General features: G+C 39.0%; 1 protein-coding gene across 1 annotated transcript in view; it reads right to left on the bottom strand.

The window, feature by feature from the left end:
* Window positions 1-23,171, bottom strand: part of HMCN1 (hemicentin 1) — a 214,230-nt gene that overhangs the window by 60,814 nt on the left and 130,245 nt on the right. The window contains exons 40-52 of the mRNA XM_009884504.1: window positions 22,068-22,219; window positions 21,178-21,301; window positions 16,951-17,126; window positions 16,543-16,639; window positions 14,700-14,822; window positions 12,777-12,938; window positions 11,146-11,427; window positions 9,680-9,847; window positions 6,607-6,720; window positions 2,975-3,061; window positions 2,386-2,577; window positions 1,477-1,650; window positions 154-267 (exon numbers count right to left, since the gene is read on the bottom strand). Of these exons, the coding sequence (XP_009882806.1) occupies window positions 154-267; window positions 1,477-1,650; window positions 2,386-2,577; window positions 2,975-3,061; window positions 6,607-6,720; window positions 9,680-9,847; window positions 11,146-11,427; window positions 12,777-12,938; window positions 14,700-14,822; window positions 16,543-16,639; window positions 16,951-17,126; window positions 21,178-21,301; window positions 22,068-22,219 (1,965 nt within the window). The remainder of the gene's footprint in view (window positions 1-153; window positions 268-1,476; window positions 1,651-2,385; window positions 2,578-2,974; window positions 3,062-6,606; window positions 6,721-9,679; window positions 9,848-11,145; window positions 11,428-12,776; window positions 12,939-14,699; window positions 14,823-16,542; window positions 16,640-16,950; window positions 17,127-21,177; window positions 21,302-22,067; window positions 22,220-23,171) is intronic.

Raw genomic sequence — 23,171 nt, 5'->3', positions numbered from 1 at the left:
AGTGTCTCTCCTCAAGCAATGCCATGAGCTAATGCAGATGTTTGCTAAACAAAGCTACTAACAGAAATCCTTGTATTCATCGGGATGGGTAACATTGCAAAGGGGGAAAAAATGGAAGAATAAAAAAGAAACAAAGTGGAAGTCTTTCCGTACTGTAGACTTTCATTTCATAGTGTTTCAAAGTTTCTCCAGCCTCATTTGTGGCTATACAGGTATATCTTCCAGCGTTGTCCTCCTGCGCATTTAGAATCTGCAAGGTTCGACCACCTGCCAAAAGACATAATTGTTTAATAGCATCTACATCTCTTGCCTCCTAATTATTTAAATACTTTCTGCAGCATATTTTCAATGTTTTGGTCCAAATTGTGCCCTTAGATGAGCATGAAAAACTGCTTACCACCATGTACACTGTTTAATAAACGAGTGCATGATTCGCAGGAGTGCTTTAGATCACAACTCCTGTTGCCTACAGATTCTTGGAGAATTTGTTAACGTAGTTCTGTACAAGAAATTTCTTGAAGAAATTTAGATAGGAAAAAATGATTTAGGTTTCTGCACTTTATTCACAGAAAAAGGGAAAGGAGGCATAATCGGTAAGACTAAGCAAAAAGAGCCTATTCAACATACAGGGGTGGATGCGAGTCTCTGAACTGCCTTTCTGTTTCAGTGCAGTACTTCATATGAAAGAGGCCCTTCACTCCCTCTGGAGAATGGACAGAGCAACAGCCACAATGTGAGAAGTGGAAACATGAATGAATTGGTAGGATTTTAGACTTCAGGTGGTCTCTACAACTTTGACATTCATTAATTTCCTTCCTACAGTATCTTGTTTATTTATGATTTATATTGTCTGCATTCTCAGAGATGAGTCACTATTTAATTTGTCTGCAGCTCTTTTCAGATTATTTCTAGAAATTGTCCCCCTGTGTAGTAATTCAGTTCCTCACTATCAATATCAACTCATTCTTCCTCTGAACCTTTGCAGTTACCAATGCTAAAGTACTTGTTCATCTACATTACTTCAACGTTACCAGTGAAGCTTCTTCCTGTTTTCCACCACCATAGATGTGCTAGGTAAGAGCTACTCCACAAATTAAAAATGTCAAATTACTAATGACCACGAAAAATGCCACTTCATTCTTTTTACTAATGTTGTTGTTTAGATCTCTCTCCATCTATTTTCCACACTTAATTTCAAGTTATTTGCATTCATTATTAAGTCCAATTAACTTGTTTGCCATCATTCAGCTTTACAGAACGAAAGTATAAATACCTGAATACAAATAAAATACAAGTATATATAATCAGTTAATTGTGAAGCACTTAAAAAATACTGGAATGGGAAGTGCTGCAAAAGTACAAATATTGCACTTAGGAGAAATATATCCTTTGAGTTTTCAAAAAAAAAAAAAGGTAACAGAAAACTAAACAATAAAAGAATAAAGTGTTATTTCTCAATAACAACAAAAAATTTACCTGGTAAAATGCGGATATTTCTGTTTGATTCTAAAGGATTACCATCTTTCAGCCAGGTGATTGTAGCTGGAGGATAGGAGTAAGCCTCACAAACCAGCGATGTTGGACTGTTGAGGATAACAGTGACATCTTCTGCATTTCCATGGCTGTCTGCACCCACAATGGTTGGAGACACTAGAAACAACAAAATCATTAACAAGAGGAAGGACCTCTACAAGAAGCCAATTTTCTGTTCCCTGTTCAGTCTAGGAATCTGGTTGTAGCCTTAAATAGCTGGGAGGCATTCCTACAAGACAGACTGAAACCTAGCACCAGACAAACATTCATGGGTTTATCTTTGGCCCCAAGGTCAACACTCAGCCTGTGTTGGTGAAATTCATCCACCCTTAGCCTTTGTCAAACACAGGTCACCAGGAAGCCAGCCACCACTTCTTGCGTAGCAGACGCACTGCTTGATGATCCTGTGAGCAGCAGACTGGTAGGAGGCATAAGCCTAGGAAATGAGGATGTGGAAAACAAACTTGCCATTGTTTGCATTTGATTATTGAATAACTGTCATGAAAAAGAGAGAACTGTAGATGGTTTCAGCTTTTATGAAGAGATCACAATCTGAAGTGCTCTTCAGATACTCACTCCTTGAATTACAATAAGCCAATGTACTGTCCTGCTCATTTCGTACAGACAATGTCCTGTTACAGTTCTGCATTTTCTAGCTCTATATTGTCTAAAGGACAGAACTGCTGTTTTTAGTGAACTACTATTATTTACCAATAATAAGCTATAAAATTTTAACTGTAGACAGGCAACGTACGCGTTGCTGTAATTAAAGTACTACAAAATGCCAACGTTATTATCTGTTTTTTCCTGAGATTAATATTTTCTCTGCAAGAGCCAGCACAGTTGTCTTACCAAGTACATTAAGACTGTAACTTTTGCTTTTATCTCCAGCTGTATTGGATGCAATACATGTGTATCTCCCTGTGTCAGTGACTTGAGCATTGTTGATTTGCAGGAAACGCCCACTGGACAGAAATTTGTGATCTTCATCCTCAGATAGAGATTGTCCATTCTTTATCCAGGTGATCTGTGGTACAGGGTTCCCTTAATGGAGTAAATATAATTGCAAATATTAGTTGTCGCACAGTCTCTAGGATATGCCAAGATTTCTGAAAAACAGAAAAATACAATTTCAGATGCCCTTTTAAAATACATCCTCTAGGGAGATATTTTGGCATACATATTCTAAAGTATTCAAACCTCCTGAAGTAATATACACCTCCTCTTAAATTCCACAGGCCTTTAGAAAAGAAATATCACAGCAAATATCCTCTCGGTTACATTTTATACAACCTTTATAAGAAGGAGTGCTATAAGCACCATGGTTAAATCTGAAATTTAAAAATTCCACTGAACTGAAAAATCCATTAAAAACATGCTGTTCGGGTGATCGACACTATGGGTTTTATCAGCAAAGATAAGAAAAATTGTATACTTTTACCTATGACTTCGCATGTTAGGGTAACTGTGTGCTTCTCTTTCACTTTCACATCTTCCAATTTATTTTCGCCCACAATCCCTGGAGGCACTGCAAACAGACAAGACGACATCAGCAAGTATTACTTGCAACCAGTTTTAATACAGCAAAGACACACTCAGGCTCATGCTTCTCAGTGCATGCTTCCCTTAATCACACCAATCTATGAACGGCTCAGATCTGCGAGAGACAGGTCCAGATGTGAGACGCTACAGAGCTAACCTGCCTGGCCAACAGATATGCACTCTGCACCCCTTCACGATACAAGTCCACACAAAGGGCAAGAGAGGACCACAGACCCATAAAGTACTCACCTCACTTCCTCTTCAGAGCTAGAGAGACACTCAGGGTGCTGAGGAGTATGGTCTGTAGGGCAATATTTCTGAGTATGGTCAGTAGAGCAATGGTGATGACCACTTGTTAGTGGGGCCAGGTTTGATTTTATACACCAGCAGGTTTTACAATTTTGTAAACAAGTCCTATCACCCATACTAAGCAGAAAGTGATTTATTTGTTCAAAACCATCTGCTTAAGTTTAAGAGTTGGGGTTTTTTTCCAACAGTAATTGAAAGCCCCTATCTAGAACTCTAGGGAAAAAACTGATTTATTAAAAAAAAAAAAAAAAAAGAGTCAGTTTGTTTATTCACATATGGAGCTTTTCTTCCCTTACCAGCATGCTCAAAGCAATACAGTAGATTACTAACAAGTGGATGCTGTGTAAAGGCATACATGTGTTTTACGCAAATACAGCTAATTCCACACATGCAGACAAAAAAACTACATAGATCTAGGAGCATCTTGCTGTGGTACAAACTATGTTTCTATAAGTAAACCTTCCCACACCCCAAACAGCTAACTCAATACAAGGAAACTCTTACTGTATGGCTGACCACTTGCTGACATGTTTCCAAATAATCTTGATCAACAGGACTACACAGACTCATGTGCCTCCCTGGGTGAGGAAGGCCAGATTATTAATGTGTTGGTTAGTAGCTGTGGTGGTGAAGATCAGTTATTTCTCTCAAAGTAGAGGCATTTGTAGATTCAGGCCAAAAGAAAAAGGCACTACAAATCAAAGTAGGCATGGAGTACAACAGATTGAAAAGGAGGCCTATAGTTATACGAAAGAAAGGCCAATCTTCTAGAAACTTTGCAAAGTTTTGTAACAAAAATGTTGCAGCCAGATACCACGCTTTGATAATCCTACAAAACTCAAACTTGCAGCTAGATGAAAGGTCTAAAGAGAGAAGAAGTAAAATATATTCAGCAGCTTATTTGTGATCTACCACTAAGTTGGAAGCAAAAGTTTTATAAAAATAAGAATCATGGTAACATGCAGAACTCATTGTCAACAGATAAAAATAATGTTACACCAATTTTTTTATACTAATGAAGGGTACAATCTAGAGTGAAGAAAAAAAAAAATGAAAGAGGTTTGCATCTCACTTGACTGTAACGGCAAAGATACTACTTCAGCGTGGCTAAAAGTTGGCCTCTGAACAGGACACATGGTGAGATGTGGGTTAGTAGAATTTAGCATGCAGGAAGATGTGGCGAGTACTGGCACTCTCACCCACTTGTGATGCAGTTATGATCAAATTCCCCACTGTAACTGTACCAGCAATGCCAAATAGACTTTTGTACAGGTTCTATTGTGCAATGCTATGAGACAAAGATACATCAACTAGCAGAAGGAATTAGATGGGGGAAAATATAACCTAAAATTATAAAGTTTAGGACTTTTAAGTCAGGCCAAAAGTTACTATTCATAAACAAACAGAGCAACTCATCGCTTCGGCCCCAAAATAATACAGTAAGATGCCAACACATATTAATTTCAGAAATATGACAAACCCACACCAAACATTTTGCAAATATATAAATATTATGCTTATTACACCAAGGTCTCCATGCAAACTGGCTTGCCTGTTGCAACTCCTACACCAAATTAGAGAAACACTGGGATATCTCTGTATGGTTCCTATTTACAGCAAGCCGGTGAATATTCTGTGGCGCTATCAGGCCACATTCCAGTAACTTTCCTCCAGAAACACAAAGAAATTACTTGGGGGAGGGAAGAGGAGACTGAACAATGGAATTTTCCACTTAGCCCACTTGAAATCAGCTTAACTGAGCATTTTTCTTCAAGGCAAACAAAGCCTATGCAATAGAGATTCCCAGAACCCTCAAGAACACCCTGCCACTAAAACCCTCCAAAGAAAACAGTAAAACAATGAATGCTTTTCAGTGTTTATCCATCCCTTCCATTCTACCAGACTTACACTTCCATGAGCTCATCAAATAAACATGAACTGACATGAATGCAAGTTATCATTTACAAGCAGAATAGGCATAAGTCAGCTGAAGGCAAGGGAAGCTGATGGCGCTTAGCACCTTAGAGAAAAGAAACTTACAGGAAAATTCTATAGACTAATGCTGTAAGACAACCTGCATCAGGCCTGGTAATTATTCATAAAAATAACAAATTCTGACTAAACCAAAAAGCAGTACTTTTCTGGGGAAAATGCCATTTTTTAAAAATAAGTAATGTAACAAAATTACACATTAATGGTTCCAAATAGCCATCTGAAGAGCCTGCTGTACCAGTCCTTGTCTAAATATGTTTGCAGGATCACCCACTACCATACTTGGTTTATATTCTTTACGATACCAAAGGCTCTACTGACTGAAGGTTTCCCCTGGATCAGTGATCTCTGCTTTGCAAAAACAATTCCCAGCTCCAGTGTCCAGTTGGCCCTGTCAGTCTTGGCTTTGCCTTCACACTTTTGTCGCAACAGATTATTACCATTGTGCCACTCAGCTATACATATTATAACCAGCGATGCACAGCAATGCTATTTTTAATTCATAAATACTATCATATGGGGTTGCAACTTTCTGCATTTGAGCATAAGATGCAACAGTGTCACGTTAATTTCATATGGTTTCCTGGGGCCGCAGTTTTCTCTTGACTTAAAACAGCTTAAATTCAGGCTGGTGCCAAAAGAAATACCACTATTCCCCAAACCACTCACTCTTGTCATCTTCCTTTCACCAATACTGGCATTTATAGGCTGTGTGGGGAACCAGCAGGGAACTGATCTTGCTGAAAACTAACCTGAGCAGGAAAAGATGAAACCCCCACCTTTTCAGATCACCTATAAACTGATCCACCTTGTTCGTCATGCCCAAGGGAGAGTGAAGCTATGAGCAACAAGAAACAGAAGAGACAATGGGAGTCTGGCTGTCAGCATCCTTCAGACTTCTATCCAACTGAAATAACAATGTAACTGAAGCCAGTTACATTGACATCATTCCTTTTCAGAAAAGAAACAAATAAACCACAAAACAGAAGTAGCTGCCAGTTATCCCAAATTATGCCTGAAGAATCTTAATTTCAAAACCCAAACAAACAGTGAATTCACATGTAGAAATAACTTCTCTTTAAAACCCGATTTTCTGACTGTAGAATCAAATGCACTTTTTTTTTTTGCCCACGGACACATGCTTTGGCAGAATAATTTTTAAAATACCAGCAAAGAATACAGTAGACCCCCTTACCTTCTTCACTGTAACAAAAATTACCACGAACTTACCTAGAACAGAAAGGTCAAAATCCTTCCTCTCTTCTCCTGCAGCATTGGTCACTACGCAAGTATACCGACCTTCATCTGCTACACTTGTGTGTGTCAAACGGAGCGTTCTGCCCCCTGAGGAGAAAGCCAAAACCCATGCAATCATTGAAGTCCAGCTCCAACCAATATGCTCCCAAATTGCCTGTGCTAACTCTTAAATTTTATTATGTCTTGGTTAAATTTTCAGCTTTAATTTTTTTTTTATGATGTGCTTTGTTTTGTTGAACAAACAGTAAGAGAAAGTGACTGACCTTACTCCTACTCTCATCATTCCTGTATGTCTGCTCAGGCCCTCAGGCCCTCAGTGCTTTCAGATCTGTGCTTAATATTGATCATACTATTCTTTCTAGTCAGTAACTTCCAAACTACTGTGACACATCTCTTTTTTTTTTCCTCCAGAATCTACATTTACGTGAACTCTGAGGTATCCAGACATTTTCTGAGAATTTCTGGAGGAAGTCAGAGACCAAACGGAACAATCACTGAAAACTTCGAGACACATCTGTAGAGTTCGTGCAGAGAAAATCAAACCTGCTCCACACAGGTCACTCAAACTACATGCAGGGTGTACAGTGCACACACAATTCATCGACCAGCATGATCCTGTGACATCCACAAGGTCTCATTATTGGGATATATCCCAGACACTTGTGTTCCTGGTCATGTGCTTTGAAGGAAGAAACTGCTGACCTGGTTAATGGATGTGCCTCTGCCCAAGGAATCCTACGTGCTGGAAGGAGTACTGTGAGACTGAGGAAGGCTCAGTTCTTGCAGCCTCATCTCACCCTGATCCCTTCGCCCATTCACACCCTGAACAAAGCCATACGAGAAGGAAAATGAAACAGATATCTGCCTGCAGGAGACTTTCTCTGGTATCATGTACCATAGCACACCCAGGGCTCCAGTGTTGAGGCAGGATATGATTTTCTACATTAAGCTAAAACTTAATAAAAGCTTTTCTCCTTCCTAAAGGAACTATGCAGCTTACTGCATGGTCTGCAAGGAAAGCAGAAGTGGTGTGGTGGGACTTTTTTATCTTTTTTCTAAAGGATATGTAGGAAGAATCATCAAAAGGAAACATCAGCATTGTATCTGAATTAACAGATTAAAAGTTGCCAGTAGTGTGTCCACACATTTAAATCATCTGCAGTGCCAAGTATGTTTTCAATCAGCAGAACCAAAATCTTGCTTTGGCAAAGTATTTTACCTCTTAAATTAGCCGAAGGGGGGAATTTTTTGTTGTTACTGTTTTTTGTTTTTTACAGATGTACAAGCACAAATAAAATTCCAAATGCCGTGTTGGTTACAGTCCACTACCGCAATGTGTAGTTTGCTGAAGAACTGCGCAAAGGCACAAAGTTTGCTGGAAAACAAATCACTGAGTTCTGGCCTGTTTCCCCACTCCCACTGCAGCTAACATTCAGAGACAACAAACATCTTTTTGTCTCTCACCCTTCCTGACTCGCAATCCAGGTGGTGATATTAGTGTGGGTGTAGAAATCAACAGACAAAACAGAAACAATCAAGCCCAGAAGAAATTATCTTTGTTGATGGCAACTTTGCACAAAAAGGAATGCATACCATCTCAGGTAGTCAGATTTATACCAGATAATAATCACACACCCACTCCTTTTTCCATGCACCATACATAAAAATGGGAAAGTTGAAGACAGGACTACCTATGATGTTAAAAACAACACTGATGAAAAAAATCCTGAAAAATTCCAGCTTCAAATCCAGTCTTAGGCTGAGCTTCTAAACACCTTCCAGTTCCTTTACCCGGCTGATAGTTTTCCTGTGTTCATGCTGTAGGCTTGGCTTTGCATGGTGGCTATGTCAGAGTATTAGAAACTTCATCAAAACTTATTTTCATGAGATTTCTAGATGAGTGGCAAACCCAAGATGAAAGAAACATCTCAGTTGTCATCTATACATCTCAGTCGTAACCAGATACTTTACGACTTCTACGCACTCCATGAAGCTGATCTCCAGACATATGAAGTCAACACAAAATGTACTGCCTGTTTGGTGAGCACTTTCTGTTTGTAACCTCAAAGGCCACTAACTCAGTTTCCTATTCTAAACACAAAGCTTTAACATCACTGCAGGTGCCAGTCAAGTCACTTCCCTATGGTATTGCAGGAAGATGGCTTACAAGAGCAGGTACTGAGCCTCTTCTATTTCAGACAGCTCTGTCATAAAAAAGCATCTGAACTAGTTCTTTGTAGGTTATTCCAGCTTGAAAATCGAGACCCCTGATGAATTGGATCTGTTTCTCTGCTTGCCTATCATAAGTTTCTCCAGCTCCCTTGGACTAGTCTTCTTGCTACTGCAGCACTTTGTGTTGTCTTTGACTGATCATCTAATTCCAGCTTTTATTAGATAATATTCTGAAGATCAGATTCAGTTAGCTCCAAGGCCAGGAAGTATTTACATACATTAATTTCTGAAGTCATAAAGAGGTTTCCCTTTGTTTTTATATAAGACCCACAGAAATGAAAGATGTGTTTTGTTTACTGTCATATGTATTCATTCTCTCAAAGATTTTTTTATCTTTAAAGGGTAAAATAACTGCAAAGAGGAAGTGGTACAGAAAACTTATCAAATGAGAAAGCTAATGCAGTATACATGATGGCACTGACAAAGCAAGATGTTATCATCTGACATGTTTCTGGAAATAAGTATTGGACTAACATACACTAACAGCCAGAATTGTGTCTTATTCCATGTCAGAAACCAAATAGTTACCACGCGTTTGGCCCATACACATAAAGTTTGGTAGCAACTTTAGAAGTCTATGTTAGCTACTCACCAGGCACTCCAGCCAATCTGACGCCTTTTACTGAAAAGCTGGCCATCAAATAACAACAGTTTCTCTCCTTTCCTTGTCTTTACAGATTACTAAACCAAGCCTTCTTTTGTGTGAAATACCTGTGCTATAGATGCAGAGGGCCCTTCACACCCTCACTTTAAAAAAACAAGCAAGCAAACAAAGAAACAAAAAAACAAACAAAAAACCCTACAGCTTTTTTACCTGAGAGGATTTGCATTGAGTTGTTCAAAGTGACAGGCCATCCATTCTTAAGCCATGTTATTGATGGCAAGGGAATTCCTGAAGCTTCACAAATCAGAGATACGGGATTCCTCTCCACAATGCTGATGTTTTCAGGCATCTGCAGGTAGCCAGCAATACTTGGGGGAACTACAGAAAAGAGTAAAGAAAAGCCATACTTCAGAACCATTAAAAGTTATTTTTGCTCTAAAAACATTCTGTCATCCAAATAGTAATTCACTGAAGCTAAGATAACCTTGGCACATGAAGAGCTACAAAATGGAGACACTTAATACTATATATTAATGACAATTTCTTACTGCGTAACGGCATGGAAATATTGAAATTAAATTCTATCAGTTCTATTACCTTTATTTTATGGCTTAAGATCACTAGTGAATAACAGTTTATAGTAGTTCTGTCCATTCTATGGTAATTATAATTTCCAGTATCTAATGAAACACGAGGGAAAATTCTAATACTGACAGAATTACATGTTTTTTCTAATGGAAAGAACAACTCCCTATTAAAATAACTACCACAAACTTATTTTTAGCTTTTTTTTGCTAGTAAGAGTATTTCCACTTTGGAAGCAATTCTACAGTTCTACAGTTCATACTTTAGAACATAAAGCCTGGGGTCAGGAATTGACCAACATCCTCCAGCACTCTGAGTAGCTTGAGGAGGTTTGAAGTTTCTTTTTACTACCCAGAAGTTTGGTAATACAGTACAGCAAACACTACAAATGAAAAAACACATAAATGAAACTAGTAAATAATTTAGGCCTCTCATTTTCAATAATGAGAATTGCATGTTTACTTTCACAGTAAAACATGAATGTTCGGTGTTCAATGAAATATAAAAATCATATTTAAAAGAATTATAGTGGCTGTAAGATAAGCTGATGTTCCAATCAATTTCATCAAGTCAAATTATAGACATGAATTATAGTTGGAGGTACCATCTTTAAATTCTTCTGATTGTGCAAAATAAGAGAACCTGGTAATTAGGTACTTGAGATACTGGCTATCCTCAGGTAACTCGTCCTCTGGTAGTCGCCACTAGCAGGGCGTTCTCAGTTAAACCTTGATTTCTATCTCCCACCACAGAACATTTCCCACCACAACACTCACCCCAATATTGTATAAAATTATACCATATCTTGGTTTTCTCCTTTCAGGAGATGGAGCAACTAGGGTGGGATTGATATTAACAGGGACAGAGGTAAGATTTTAAAATATTCAGGAGTTATAAAATTGGATTTGGATTTTTGTAACACTGCAATGGTAACTGCATCACTGATCTGCAACTGAAACTGCATCACGTGTAAAGCCTGCAATAGATACAGATGGTGCATTTAGCCACACAACTACTTCTTGGGTGTCCTCTGGTAAACTTAAAGGTTTAATTTGTTTCCGTTATGCCTGCCCCACTTTGCTCATACTCACCATGAACATTTAAATCATATTTTCTGTCAGACAGCCCTGCCACATTGGCAGCAACACAGACATAGCGGCCAGTGTCTGACACCTGGGCATTTTTTAATTGAAGAAAGTGACCATCATGAAGTATCGCTATGTCCCTTCCACTGACCAGCGGACGGCCATCCTTCATCCATGTTATTGCTGGTTCTGGAATGCCCTGTACCTTGCACTCCAAGGAAATTTCATTTCCTTGGGTGATGACAACTTCTGACGGGTGGCTACCACTGTTGAGTATAATTGGTCGAACTATGAAAGAAAAAGAGAAACAGTTTAGAAGCCAACTGGAAGCTACGTTTCAGGATCTTCACCTGGTTCTGACCAGAGCAACAACCAAGTTTGACAGATTAACATTTTCATAAAGATCAGTTTTGTGGGTTACTGCTGGCAAATCAGTTAGGGGCACTCCGCAATTCATAGCATTTTCCACAGGGCTGAGAAAAGACAAATAACCTCCCTTTCCCCCACTCAAAAGTAAAGTGTTTTTTAAAATGTAACTTACAGGCAATTTTTAAAATGCAAACAGGAAAAAAAATAAAACTAAAAAAGACTGCTCGAAATGCTTAAAATAGACGCAGCCAATCTGTACAGATTTTTGAAGACTTTATCTTTCATGAGATTGTTAAAAAACACCTGCTTTTATTCCTGACTGAAATACAGAACTTGCAGTAAAGCTGGAAAATCTAAGTTGTATTAGTTGTCATCACTACTACAAGTAGTGACAAGAAACATTACACTAACCCCTCAAGGAGTCACATCCTCATAAACATCTGTGGTCAAACACACTTTCAACAGGTGTATGCAATGACTTGTGGCCAGCGGGTCAAAGGAGGTGATTCTGCCCCTCTACTCCACTCTCGTGAGACCCCACCTGGAGTACTGCATCCAGCTCTGGAGTCCCCAACATAAGAAGGACATGGACCTGTTGGGGCGCATCCAGATGAGGGTCACGAGGATGATCCGAGGGCAGGAGCACCTCTCCTATGAGGAGAGGCTGAGACAGTTAGGGCTGTTCAGCCTGAAGAAGAGAAGGCTCCGGGGAGATCTTATTGTGGCCTTCCAGTACCTAAAGGGGGCCTACAGGAGAGCTGGGGAAGGACGTTTTACTAAGGCATGTAGTGATAGGACGAAGCGGAATGGCTTTAAACTGGAAGAGGGCGGGTTTAGATTAAACATTAGGAAGAAGTTTTTCACTTTAAGGGTGGTAAGGCACTGGAACAAGTTGCCCAGAGAGGTTGTTGAGGCCCCATCCGTGGAGGTGTTCAAGGCCAGGCTGGATGCGGCCTTGGGCAACCTGGTCTAGTCGGAGGTGTCCCTGTCTGTGGCAGGGGCGTTGGAACTCGATGATCTTCAAGGTCCTTTCCAACCTAAACCATTCTATGACTCTATGATACTATGACTTGGACAAGCTCTGAGTCCAAAGTGCCAAAGTTTTAACTACTTAACATTCTCCTCTGAGTACCCTGAAATTGTCCTATAGCCAGACATTACCCTCTGAATATCCTGCAGCTTAACATCACTGCACTGATAACACTTTCATAACATAACTCGATTTCAGAACTGGTAGACTATGAACAGAATTTTTCATGGTAACTCACCATATACTTGCAAACTGTAGTCTTTCTTTGCACTTCCAGCTACATTTGAAGCAATACAAGTGTAAGATGCAGCATCAGACTTTTCAGCAACTGAAATCTGTAGCTGTCTGCCTCCAGATAATATCCGCAACCTTCCCGAAAGTTCAGCCACCAGTGGAGAGCCTGCAAGAGACATTCTTTCAGATAAAAACACAGAAAATGGTAATGAGCTTGCTCACATGGTGTAAAGTCCACTGGCTCATTTAAAAATTACTGAACTAGACAATTGTCCATTTTAGAATTGCTTTATCAGAGTTTTCCCAGACATCAGAAACTTCACGCAAGCAGATTCTGAGGACTCCCCATATTAATTGCTGACTTCACAACATACAACAACCTGATCTAAAGCACAGTTACTCTCACCGCACTCATATCCATCCAAAAAGTTTTGGACGCTTCCACTGAGCAGCAAATTCAACACTTTCAGTAAAATCTGACTCATTGTCCAGTACATAATCATCTCACCCAGCACAGCCAGTGCTCAGAAACATATAATTTAGTCTGCACAGCCAGACCATCTGTGTATTGTGTGTCATACAGCACATGTGCATACACTTCTGCCCAGGAAATCCTCAGCAGAAATAATATTACATTCTCTGAGCAAACCTTTCAGTCTTGGAGACTTCAGATTAGGCAACTATCTTCATCTTTACAAACTGCAGGGAGACTTTGTGACAGAAAGAATACACCTACCGCAGATAATTTTTACAAGCCGAATTTTTCATTTCCCACTTGTACATTTAAAATCCTGTGTATGAACAAGTGCACCAAATGTCAAAGGTGATAAAAATCTCTGTCTCGAGTAACATTCTAAACTGCACTACTTTCTAACTGCCTTCCTAGACTTTCAAACAGGTTCAAGTTTCCTTCTGTCATTTGAGTGTATATACTTTGGCCTTCCAGTACGTTATAAGAATATATTAGAACACAGAATGCCTTTATGGCTTCCAAGAGATAGGGTTTAAAAAGAACTTGATAAACTTCATCTTCTCTGAAAATTTTATGCAGTTAAAAAAGTGTTTTGTAATTAAAATTTGCTCTTTATACAAGACATAATTAACTAAGGTAGGTATATACCATACCATTTTGTGCCTTCCAGAAAAATACAGATGAATCGGTAAGACTGATTAATAACACAAGAATTACCATACTGAAAGAGTTCAATGTCTTACTTTGCCTAATATTCTGTCTCCAACAGTGTCCATGCTTAAAAGGTGTTAAAAATACCTGCTTTTGTCTACTGATTCATTAGAAGGTGTTTGTCAATGTTAACTTTAACCCCTAAAGCAAAAAGGTGTGCAGACTACTCCTAAATATTAAGACGGGATGAGAGAACAGTTCAATAAATCCCGAAAGCAATTACTACAACTAGATGCATTTTCACCACTTGGCAGTATGCCACGGCTGCAAATTAAAAAAAAAAACAAACCAACAACCAGAGGATACGTCTATGTTATGCAGTGGATCACAGGGCAGAGACCCTCGACTCAGCACCACAGGATTTCACAGTGACTCACAGCCCTGCTGGCTGACATCCACAAATAAGTCTTGATGCTGTCTTGCCGCACCACAGTAAATAAGCATATTGAGAGGGGTCAAGTGCTTCACTAACTGTGGATTTTTAAGCCAACTCAGGAATCTCTGCACTGTGCTCCTCTTGCACACCTTTAGGAATAATGATACCTAATCCAAGCACAGGTGAGCGAGAGCGAAGGGAATAATCTACTACTGTAGTTCATTTTACTCAATATCAGGACTGTTTAGATATCTGCACGTTTGAACTCCTCAGAACACACCATCTAAAACGTTCACAGGAAAAAGAAAGATTGGCAAGTCAGAATTATGACATTTGCTTTGTAAAACAGACAATAGGCAGTTACTCACCATTCTTTTTCCAGGTAAGACTGGGTGGTGGGATGCCACTAGACTCACACATCAGGCTTATCAAGCTCCCTTCAATTACTGTCAGTTGAGAGATGTCATCTGAGCCATAAATACTTGGTGACACTGAAAAGAAATGCCAAATAATTGCAGCATTTGAAACAAAATGTTATCAGCCAACAGTAAGACCCAAATGACCCTCACACAAATTTGTCCCGTTATGCTCTGAAGCAATTACAAGGATTGTATTCTCTTGCTGGCAATGCAAAGCAGATCCTGCGTAGCGAATAATATTCTTGAAAATGACTGCATCTATCCCTCTAGCCTCTGAGGTCTGGTACATGCATAGGCTATATTTCTGGCTGACTTTGGAATGGACTTCACGGAAAAAAGCCATTCCTGTTAATCACGTAAACTGACTCCAACTCATTCATGGCCTTAGCTCACAAACGTACAGATATCATCATTAGCCAGAAAGTGACTTTTAAAATTCAGCCCAACTTTTTCCTTTGAATTTTTCCTGCAGCAACATACTGGCTGCCACATCCAAAAGTAAGGACCCCATCCCTTCAACTGCCCTACTGTAGCAGAGTGCCAGCTTTGCTCTACAGTTCTGTGACTGTAACCCACTTGCAGACAAAAGGGACCACTGTTTTCACTCTGGTTCTCAAAGTCTTAAATAATTTCAGTTCCACCACTAGGGAAGGGATAATTGCCTTCTTGAAATGAGGGAACCATTTTCTTCTGATGAAAATACTGTAGGTAACACTTGAAAAAATACCAAAAAAACCCAGAGGAGAACATAGACTAAAACGGGCAAATAAAATCTCGCTAGTGAATAACTTATCCAGCACATTTTTTTATGCACATGGCAGCAGACAGCTTCTCTTTCTGAAACTTCAAACTCTTTATTTAGCAACAGTCAGATGTACGGGTTTCAGAATGACTGACTGCAGAGGCTTTATTGTACTGTACTGGCTTCAACCTTTTATTTGTCCTGCTTCTAGTAAAAAAAGTTTGTGCCATTCTCTAAGGAGGTACATCTTACATTTAGCACATGGGCTGGTTCCTGGAACCAGAGTTAGCTCTTAGGATCTCTCCAATCCTCAGAAGGATACATTTCCTGGATTTAAAACTTAGAAACATGGCAAGCAGCGCTTTTTGTCCGTGGGTGTAAACAAAGACTAGAATTCTAAACACTTATCCACAGATGACTTTCACAGGCAACTTTTGGTTTCTATTAAGCTTATTTCACTAAAGCTGTTAACTAGCAAAGAATTATCCCTCCTCTCAAAATCCCACTGATATGGTCTCATTGCACAAAAGAACAAATCCATATCCTTCCAGCAGCAAAGGTCCTCTACAACACTGCAGGTCTTACAAACCTGGGGAAGGAGAGATGAAGATGATATGCACAGTAAATGGGTATATGCTTTAGTATGGGAAAATTGCATGGTCTTGCATGGTACTAAAATATCCACCTCTAATTTAAATACCAGGAATGTTTCTTTTTAATAAATAATGACACAATTCTGTGCTAAAAATCACAGATTTATCATTACAAACCCTGTTATATAATTGTAGTCTTGTGATTTCAAAGCAAGAAATTAATTTGTAGCAGCAAAAAAATATCCACATTTCAATTTGCATATGGGGAGAAAATGATGGTGCAAAAACACCCACTCAAAATCAATTATTTAAAAAATTCCTAAGCCACATTCATCATCTACCCATGATGAGCCTCAGCAATTAAGTATTTATGAACTACAGGAGATTTTAGTGTCTCACGTCATAATTTCACTCTGAGCTCTGTTCCAATTCCTGGAATAAACTTAATAAATCTTACCCCAAATATTGACATTATAGTTCTTTTCAGTTTTCCCAGCTACATTTGTGGCTTCGCAAGTGTAACGGCCAGTGTCCTGTACTTGAGCTCCTTCAATCTAGGAAGAAAATGAAAACCTGGATTTCTTCTTCTTACATTATTATACATGAAACTTGCAGGGAGAGGTTGTTCAGGTTTCAATTTTTATTTTTACATCTGTATCTCTAAATATTAATAATACAGTGTTATTCCTGCAAAATCTGTACACAAACATCTAGATGTCCTATGACCTCCCTCACTCCTCACCCACTACTCTCTATTGCACCTGAGTGCGTAATGCTATCCAATCTCTAACAGGTATCCAGTGCCTTCATGGTGGGTATACTCCCCAGAAAGCAATCGCCACCAGAGCCTGACCACCCAGTTTACCTTCAGCACACTTCCATCTTCAGAGATGCTAAGACCTGGCTTCTTCAGCAAGGGTCGTCCATCTTTGAGCCACGTCAGCACGGGTGGGGGAATAGCATTGCTCTGGCAGAGCAGTTCCACCGCTTGGCTGATGAGCACAGAGACATTTTGTTCCTCTCCCATGATGTTTGGTGGAACTACAGCAATAAATCAAAACAAAGGACCTTTGGGCATTACAGACTTCCCAGAGTAAACACACAGTTTTCATTTAACCAAAATAAAATGGCAGTTACTAGCTTTCTCACACACAACTTAAATCTTCTTTATATCACAAAAAGTACCGGAATAATTTTTGTTTCTTACAGTATAACATCTACACAAGATATATGCTACTGAGATATCAGCTACAGGGAAACCATGTAGATAAGCCAAGACTAGCAAAAAAATACTTGAAATATAGCTAGAAAGGAAAATCATCAGTATATACAGAATGGGGAAGTATATTCCTGCTAAAAAAAAAAAAAAAAAAAAGAGCTAATCTGTGAAAAGGTTCACAAGATAATAATCAGACCAAGAAGCTGAAAATGTCTTAAACTTTTCCAGACAGTGCCAAGATGGATAAGTGGCTTTAAGGACAACTCTGACTTTAGGAAGAATTTTGTCCCGAGATGGCCAAATACAGAATAAAGAATGAGAACTTACATGGTTCCAGCCAAGTGAATGGGTTAGTGACTTAACCATCAAGTCACCATCTACAATTACTTTATGGTCTACCTATTTCATGTGGTATCTGCTAGCTAATTATTGCAATTGTTGGTACTGAGCACTACACTTAGATTTCTACTACAGTTTCAGTGATAACCTCATTATTAGACCATTATTTCCAAACTACAGGATAGAAAAATCAGCTTTTGGAATGAAATTTTTCTGTGTGGGAGAAAAAAAAAAAAGCTTCTGGACATTTAAATTGAAACCCATTAGTTGCTCTTGAATAGTGTCAAGATTTACGAAAACACATTTTTTCCCCCCATTTTTAAGAATATTTGGGTTTCCACTGTCAGAAAACCAAAGCAACTGAGAAGGCAACTGAGAACTAAACCTTGGAAGATGGCAAGTCCATAATTTTCCATGGGGAAAGCGTTTGTGGCTGAAGTCAAAGAGAACACAGAGGAAATATTAGATGGACAAGATGAGCTTAAATGAAAAGATTAAAAACCGAAAACTGTTTCCCATCTATGGTTTTGTATCAGTATTCATGGCTGAACTAAGTGTCCTTTGGTAATGGCATGCGGCCAGAGGAAATCTTCTGAGACTACCCAGGCAGCTTTGAGTCATTGACAGAACATTGCCGCAGTAAGAGTTTTAAAGTATTTCGGAGTCAGACACATGTGGACTTGGTAAACAGCAGGACCGGTGTAGGCTATCATGCCCTGAACCCATGCTGCTTACTACCAGCTCTCTACCGGAGGTTCCCTCTACCAGACCAGAGCCAACAAGAGAGAATTTGGGACTGTTTGTCATGCACACTGCAGCAAGTCAGGTGCTTTGTTTGCATCACTAACAGGTAACTACAGCAAACTGCAGGAAGCAGAAGTGCTTTTACTGGGCTGCTCAAGCACGACCTCAAAGAGAATTCCTGTTCATGCCCTTAATGGCATATACATTCTTAAACCCTTAAAGCAACTCATAGGGATTCCCTTTCCTTTCTTATCATTTAAAAACATAAAGCATGTTCATTCTAAACTTCTGACATTAATGCAACATTAGATCTGCAATTAAAATATTTACAAAATCAAACCACTCCTAGCAAGAATTATTTTGCCTGGTTACACATATCCAGTGGGACTTTTATGCTTGTTGTGTACTAAGACCGTTCAGCTTGCCCCAGAAAAGTTGACCAGGGCCAAACAGAATAACCTTCATTGTAACATTTCCTTCGCTTTTTAGTTTTGCAATCCATTACTCCAGAAATTGCATGAGGGTAAGAAGAAATATGAGGGTAAGAAGAAGGGAAGCAGTGGGACTGTCAGTGAAAAACAGTCTGGGCTTCACTCTGAACAAAATTATATTGAATTAATTAGCACACATGAGGTTATAAAATGTCCCAAAGTGGCACTCAGTAAACCAGCAATACAGTTCTCAAGATGTCCTGAAAAATAACATTAACAATAAAGCTTTGTTTTTCTTGCACAGGAAGTACTAAGCAGAGCAGCTGATTTCACAGTTTGGAAATAATTTAGGGAAAAGCCTGGTCTCTGTGGATAAGAAATATAGTAACTGAAAAAAAAATCTGTTTATCTTACTTTCTTTGTAGAATTCACAAAGGCCCAGATTCTGTATGAGTGTTGTGGAACTAAAAGTTGGAAGCTGACCCATTACTGCAGAAGGCAAATTTATTTCCAAATACTTTTCCACCAATTACTTTTCCTCTCAGCTAAATGAATTGAAATGTGTTCAAAAGGAAACTGAGTTTACGAAACAGAGAGAGACAGACACTAAAGCATTTGTTTCTGAAGGAACAGGGTTTAAAATTAATCTAATTATGCCCATGGTAACTATACATTACCGAGATTGCTCCAACTGCTAGACTGGCTCATCACACCGCAGATTTCTAACCATCTCAGCTCCAACTGCACTCCAAACTATTTTCCTCCTGTGACTTCCTAATTAGATTACCCATATGAGCCAAGTCCTAAGAGTAATATTACTTTTTGGTGACAGCCTCACTCAAGATGGCCCTGCAGCTGAGCTCAACCCTGGCCAGCTTCTAATACAATAGTAATTTTAAACATACACAACTTCCAACTACCTCTTTTCATTTAATCTAGCTAATATGGACAGAGGTTCCAGAAAATAAAAGAGAAATAATAAATATATCCATGCCACTTGTGTGGTTACGTATAAATACACACCTGTCCTCAAACTCCAAAAGGGACCTTGATATCGCTTGTTCTAGACATAAAATGTTCCAGCCCAAGTTAACCTTGAGCTTGCTTGCCATGCCAGAGACCTGACTTTCTGAACTGCCCGTTGCAGATGCAAAAGTAGCCATGACTCAAGTCATGAGTATCCTAACCACTGTGCATTTACAAGGAAGTCAATTCTGAAAGCCAAACTTGAAAGCAAATAACCTGGCCAGCTGTCCTTATTCACCTTAAAAAACATCCAAACTTCTAACTTCTCTTGCAAGATTTTCCAGATTTCTGCTTAGGATTGCCATAAAGATACAGATTGGCAGAACCAAAACAGTTCTCTCTCCACTGCCCTACTGAAAGCAAAAGCAAAACCACAAAGATTCTTCAATTCCAAAACCCTCTCTCCACATCTGGTGCCATAAGATTTCTAAAACAAATGGCAGATCATTGTTCATCCTTGTTTTACTGGTGTACATTGAGCTGTCCAAGGAAACTTAAAACCTGCTACAGTCAAACTTCTTGGCATTCCTCCTGGCAGTATGTCATGTTCTTTGGTATCTGCACATCACCAATGTTCTCTAAGAATGCAAAGGCATCTTATCCAAGTTAAAATAAATCTGGATGAAGCTCATACAAGTTACAAGAAATGAGAAGGAAGGATGAATTTACACGAGTTCACTCAAAAAGTGAATTTCAGTAATTTCAGAATTAACTTACTGACATAATTTGGAAAACTGACAAAGTACAAAAGAGATATATTTCCTGCTTCTTGAAGAGACAGAGTTTACTGCTTGGGCTCACTACAGCTCAATCAGTGCCGCTATTAGCACTAAAAAATACCCCACCATTTAGGCAAGTATAGCAGGGCTTGAAAATGGAATAGAAACTGGAGAGCTGTATGGCAAACTCACATAGACTCATTCTGGTTCAATAAAGACAACTGAGCTCTGGCCACAATAATATCTTTTGTCTGTGGGATCTACAGTTTTTTTTTACACAAACACACGTTTTCTCCTATCATTTACAAATGAGCCTTTATGTATTAAACTTGGAAATTCACTGTTGCAGCTACATTTCTTCAACGATACACAGAAGAACATATTTACTTACTTTAATACATGTCTATGTATGTGCACTTATATATTTTTACTTACATACACACACGCACACACCTCTTCATCCCTTTGCCTTCCATTATGGGTTGGAACCATTTTTATTCAATGTTGCTAAAGGTCTGGGCACCACAGTGTGTTTTGTTAAAGCTCCATGAACAGTTTTCATGAATAAAAAAAATAAAAAAATAAAAAAAAAGAGTTCTGTCAGAAAATCTCACCATAAACTTTGAGATCAATATCTCTTTGGCTCTCACCCGCAGCATTGACTGCAACACAAGTGTATTTTCCTGTGTCACTGATCTGAGCGCTAGTCAATGCCAAGACTCGGCCCCCAGACAGAACCTGCAATACAAGCACAACACATTCAGCATACACGCCTCAATGCAAAACACAAGCAGAGAGAAGTATTAGGTTCCATTTGAAAATTAAATACCTGTTTTGCCACTGCTTCCCACCATCTCTGTTCCCTTCACTCTGTACTCTGTTGTTCTCTTTTGGTCAAGACTTGCAAAAGCAGAAGTCTTAACTACATGCAAGTTCCTAGGGAACTCCTGGCATTCGCAAGTCTTCGCAGGATCTCGACATTCCTCGCTTATACCAGTTTCAAACATTCTGTCACACCTTTTGTCTGTGCCCTGAGTTGTCCCCATAGTATACAAATTCCCCCTCTTTTCTTTCAGATCATAAAATCAGCTTTCCAAAAGCAACCATGCTCTCTCCTTTTAACTCTGAAATATCTCCTTACATCAGTGGTCGGTCTTTTTTTCCGAATTACTGTTTCATGTAATGAGATATTACACGATCTTGATCTCTTCAGCATAGGAATATGGTCCAATTTCCTCTTCTTACCAGTATGTGAAAAACGTATTGATGCAAACTCTTACTCAGTATGAAACCAGTTGAAAAGACCACCTTATTTCAGTATATCTATGTCTTCCACTTCACACAGTAATTACCGGAGCTAAACTCGTACCAATAACCTAGAGCAAAAGGCCTTATTCTTTCATTCCAAATCCTCTAACTTATTCTGTTCCATTAAACTGCACTAGCTTAAAAGTCTCCTACCACAAAAGGAAACAGCACAGATAGTAGGATTTGAAACCAGTACCTGCAGTCCATCACTGAAGCTGGAAACAGGGCTACCATCTTTTAGCCATGTCAGAATAGGTGCTGGGATGCCTCTTGCTTCACACTCCAGTCGCACTAGATTATTAACTACCACTGTCACCATATCACTGCTGCCAGAGATTGATGGTGGGACTGAAAAAAAAAAAGACCAAAACCAAAGCTGAAACAGCTACGTAAGAGTATTAATCCCAACGAAATTAAATGGGCCGCTTACGTTTGGACATTATTTCTCTTTCTGCAAAGCACGACATTGTTGGAAAGATTTCTCATGTTACTCCTACTGAACTCTTGCCATTTGTTTGCTCTGTGCCAAATCCCACTCCTTCCTCGCATAAGCAGTCAGATAACTTTAATGAAACTACTGTGAGCAAGGTAAGCAGGACTGGGCCCACAGCCCGGATGACAGCTGCGAAACCCAGGAACCAGAATATAAACCCAGAAAATATTCCCTCACACTTTTATAATACTCCATTTAGACCTTGTGAAAGGCATTAAGAGTGGTGGGGATTAAGGAAAGAAGTTTATCATATAAACTGCATAAAGCAAATACATACGCAGAGTAACAAACTGGCCTTGCAGAGCATATGTGAACATTTACCAGATTAGACTGTATAACATCTGCCTATCTGATGATAAAAAACATCTTAACGGAACATCTCAAAACACTTACTATAGGCATACAGTCTAGCAGACTTTGTAGAGCTCCCTTTTTAACAAAAGGGAGACAAGAAGTATTAAAAAAGGGAGATGTTCCATTTATCAGGAGAATCAAAACAGTTTTATTTGTTCCTACCACTAATAACTCAGTAATAAATGTTTACAGTCAGTATCATACAAAGTCACTCTTAGAAAGAGATGAGAATGCTGTGATCTACTCATACATATCCTATATGAGGCAAAAATTGTACAAAATTCTCTACTGAAAATAAGATTCATTAATAAATTCAGCAACCTCTAACAGCCTGTAACTCAGGCTACCTTCTCATTAGACAAATTCTAGTAATAACAGAAACGGCAGAAAAAAGGCAAATGTGATTTTATAATCTTTTTTCCCCACACACATGGACACCGTTTCCCTATTTCA

Source organism: Charadrius vociferus, unplaced genomic scaffold (assembly GCF_000708025.1).
Source record: "Charadrius vociferus isolate BGI_N301 unplaced genomic scaffold, ASM70802v2 scaffold220, whole genome shotgun sequence".
Taxonomy (NCBI): domain Eukaryota; kingdom Metazoa; phylum Chordata; class Aves; order Charadriiformes; family Charadriidae; genus Charadrius; species Charadrius vociferus.
The sequence above is the reverse complement of the archived record's forward strand: the minus strand, read 5'-3'. Positions and strand labels throughout refer to the sequence as shown.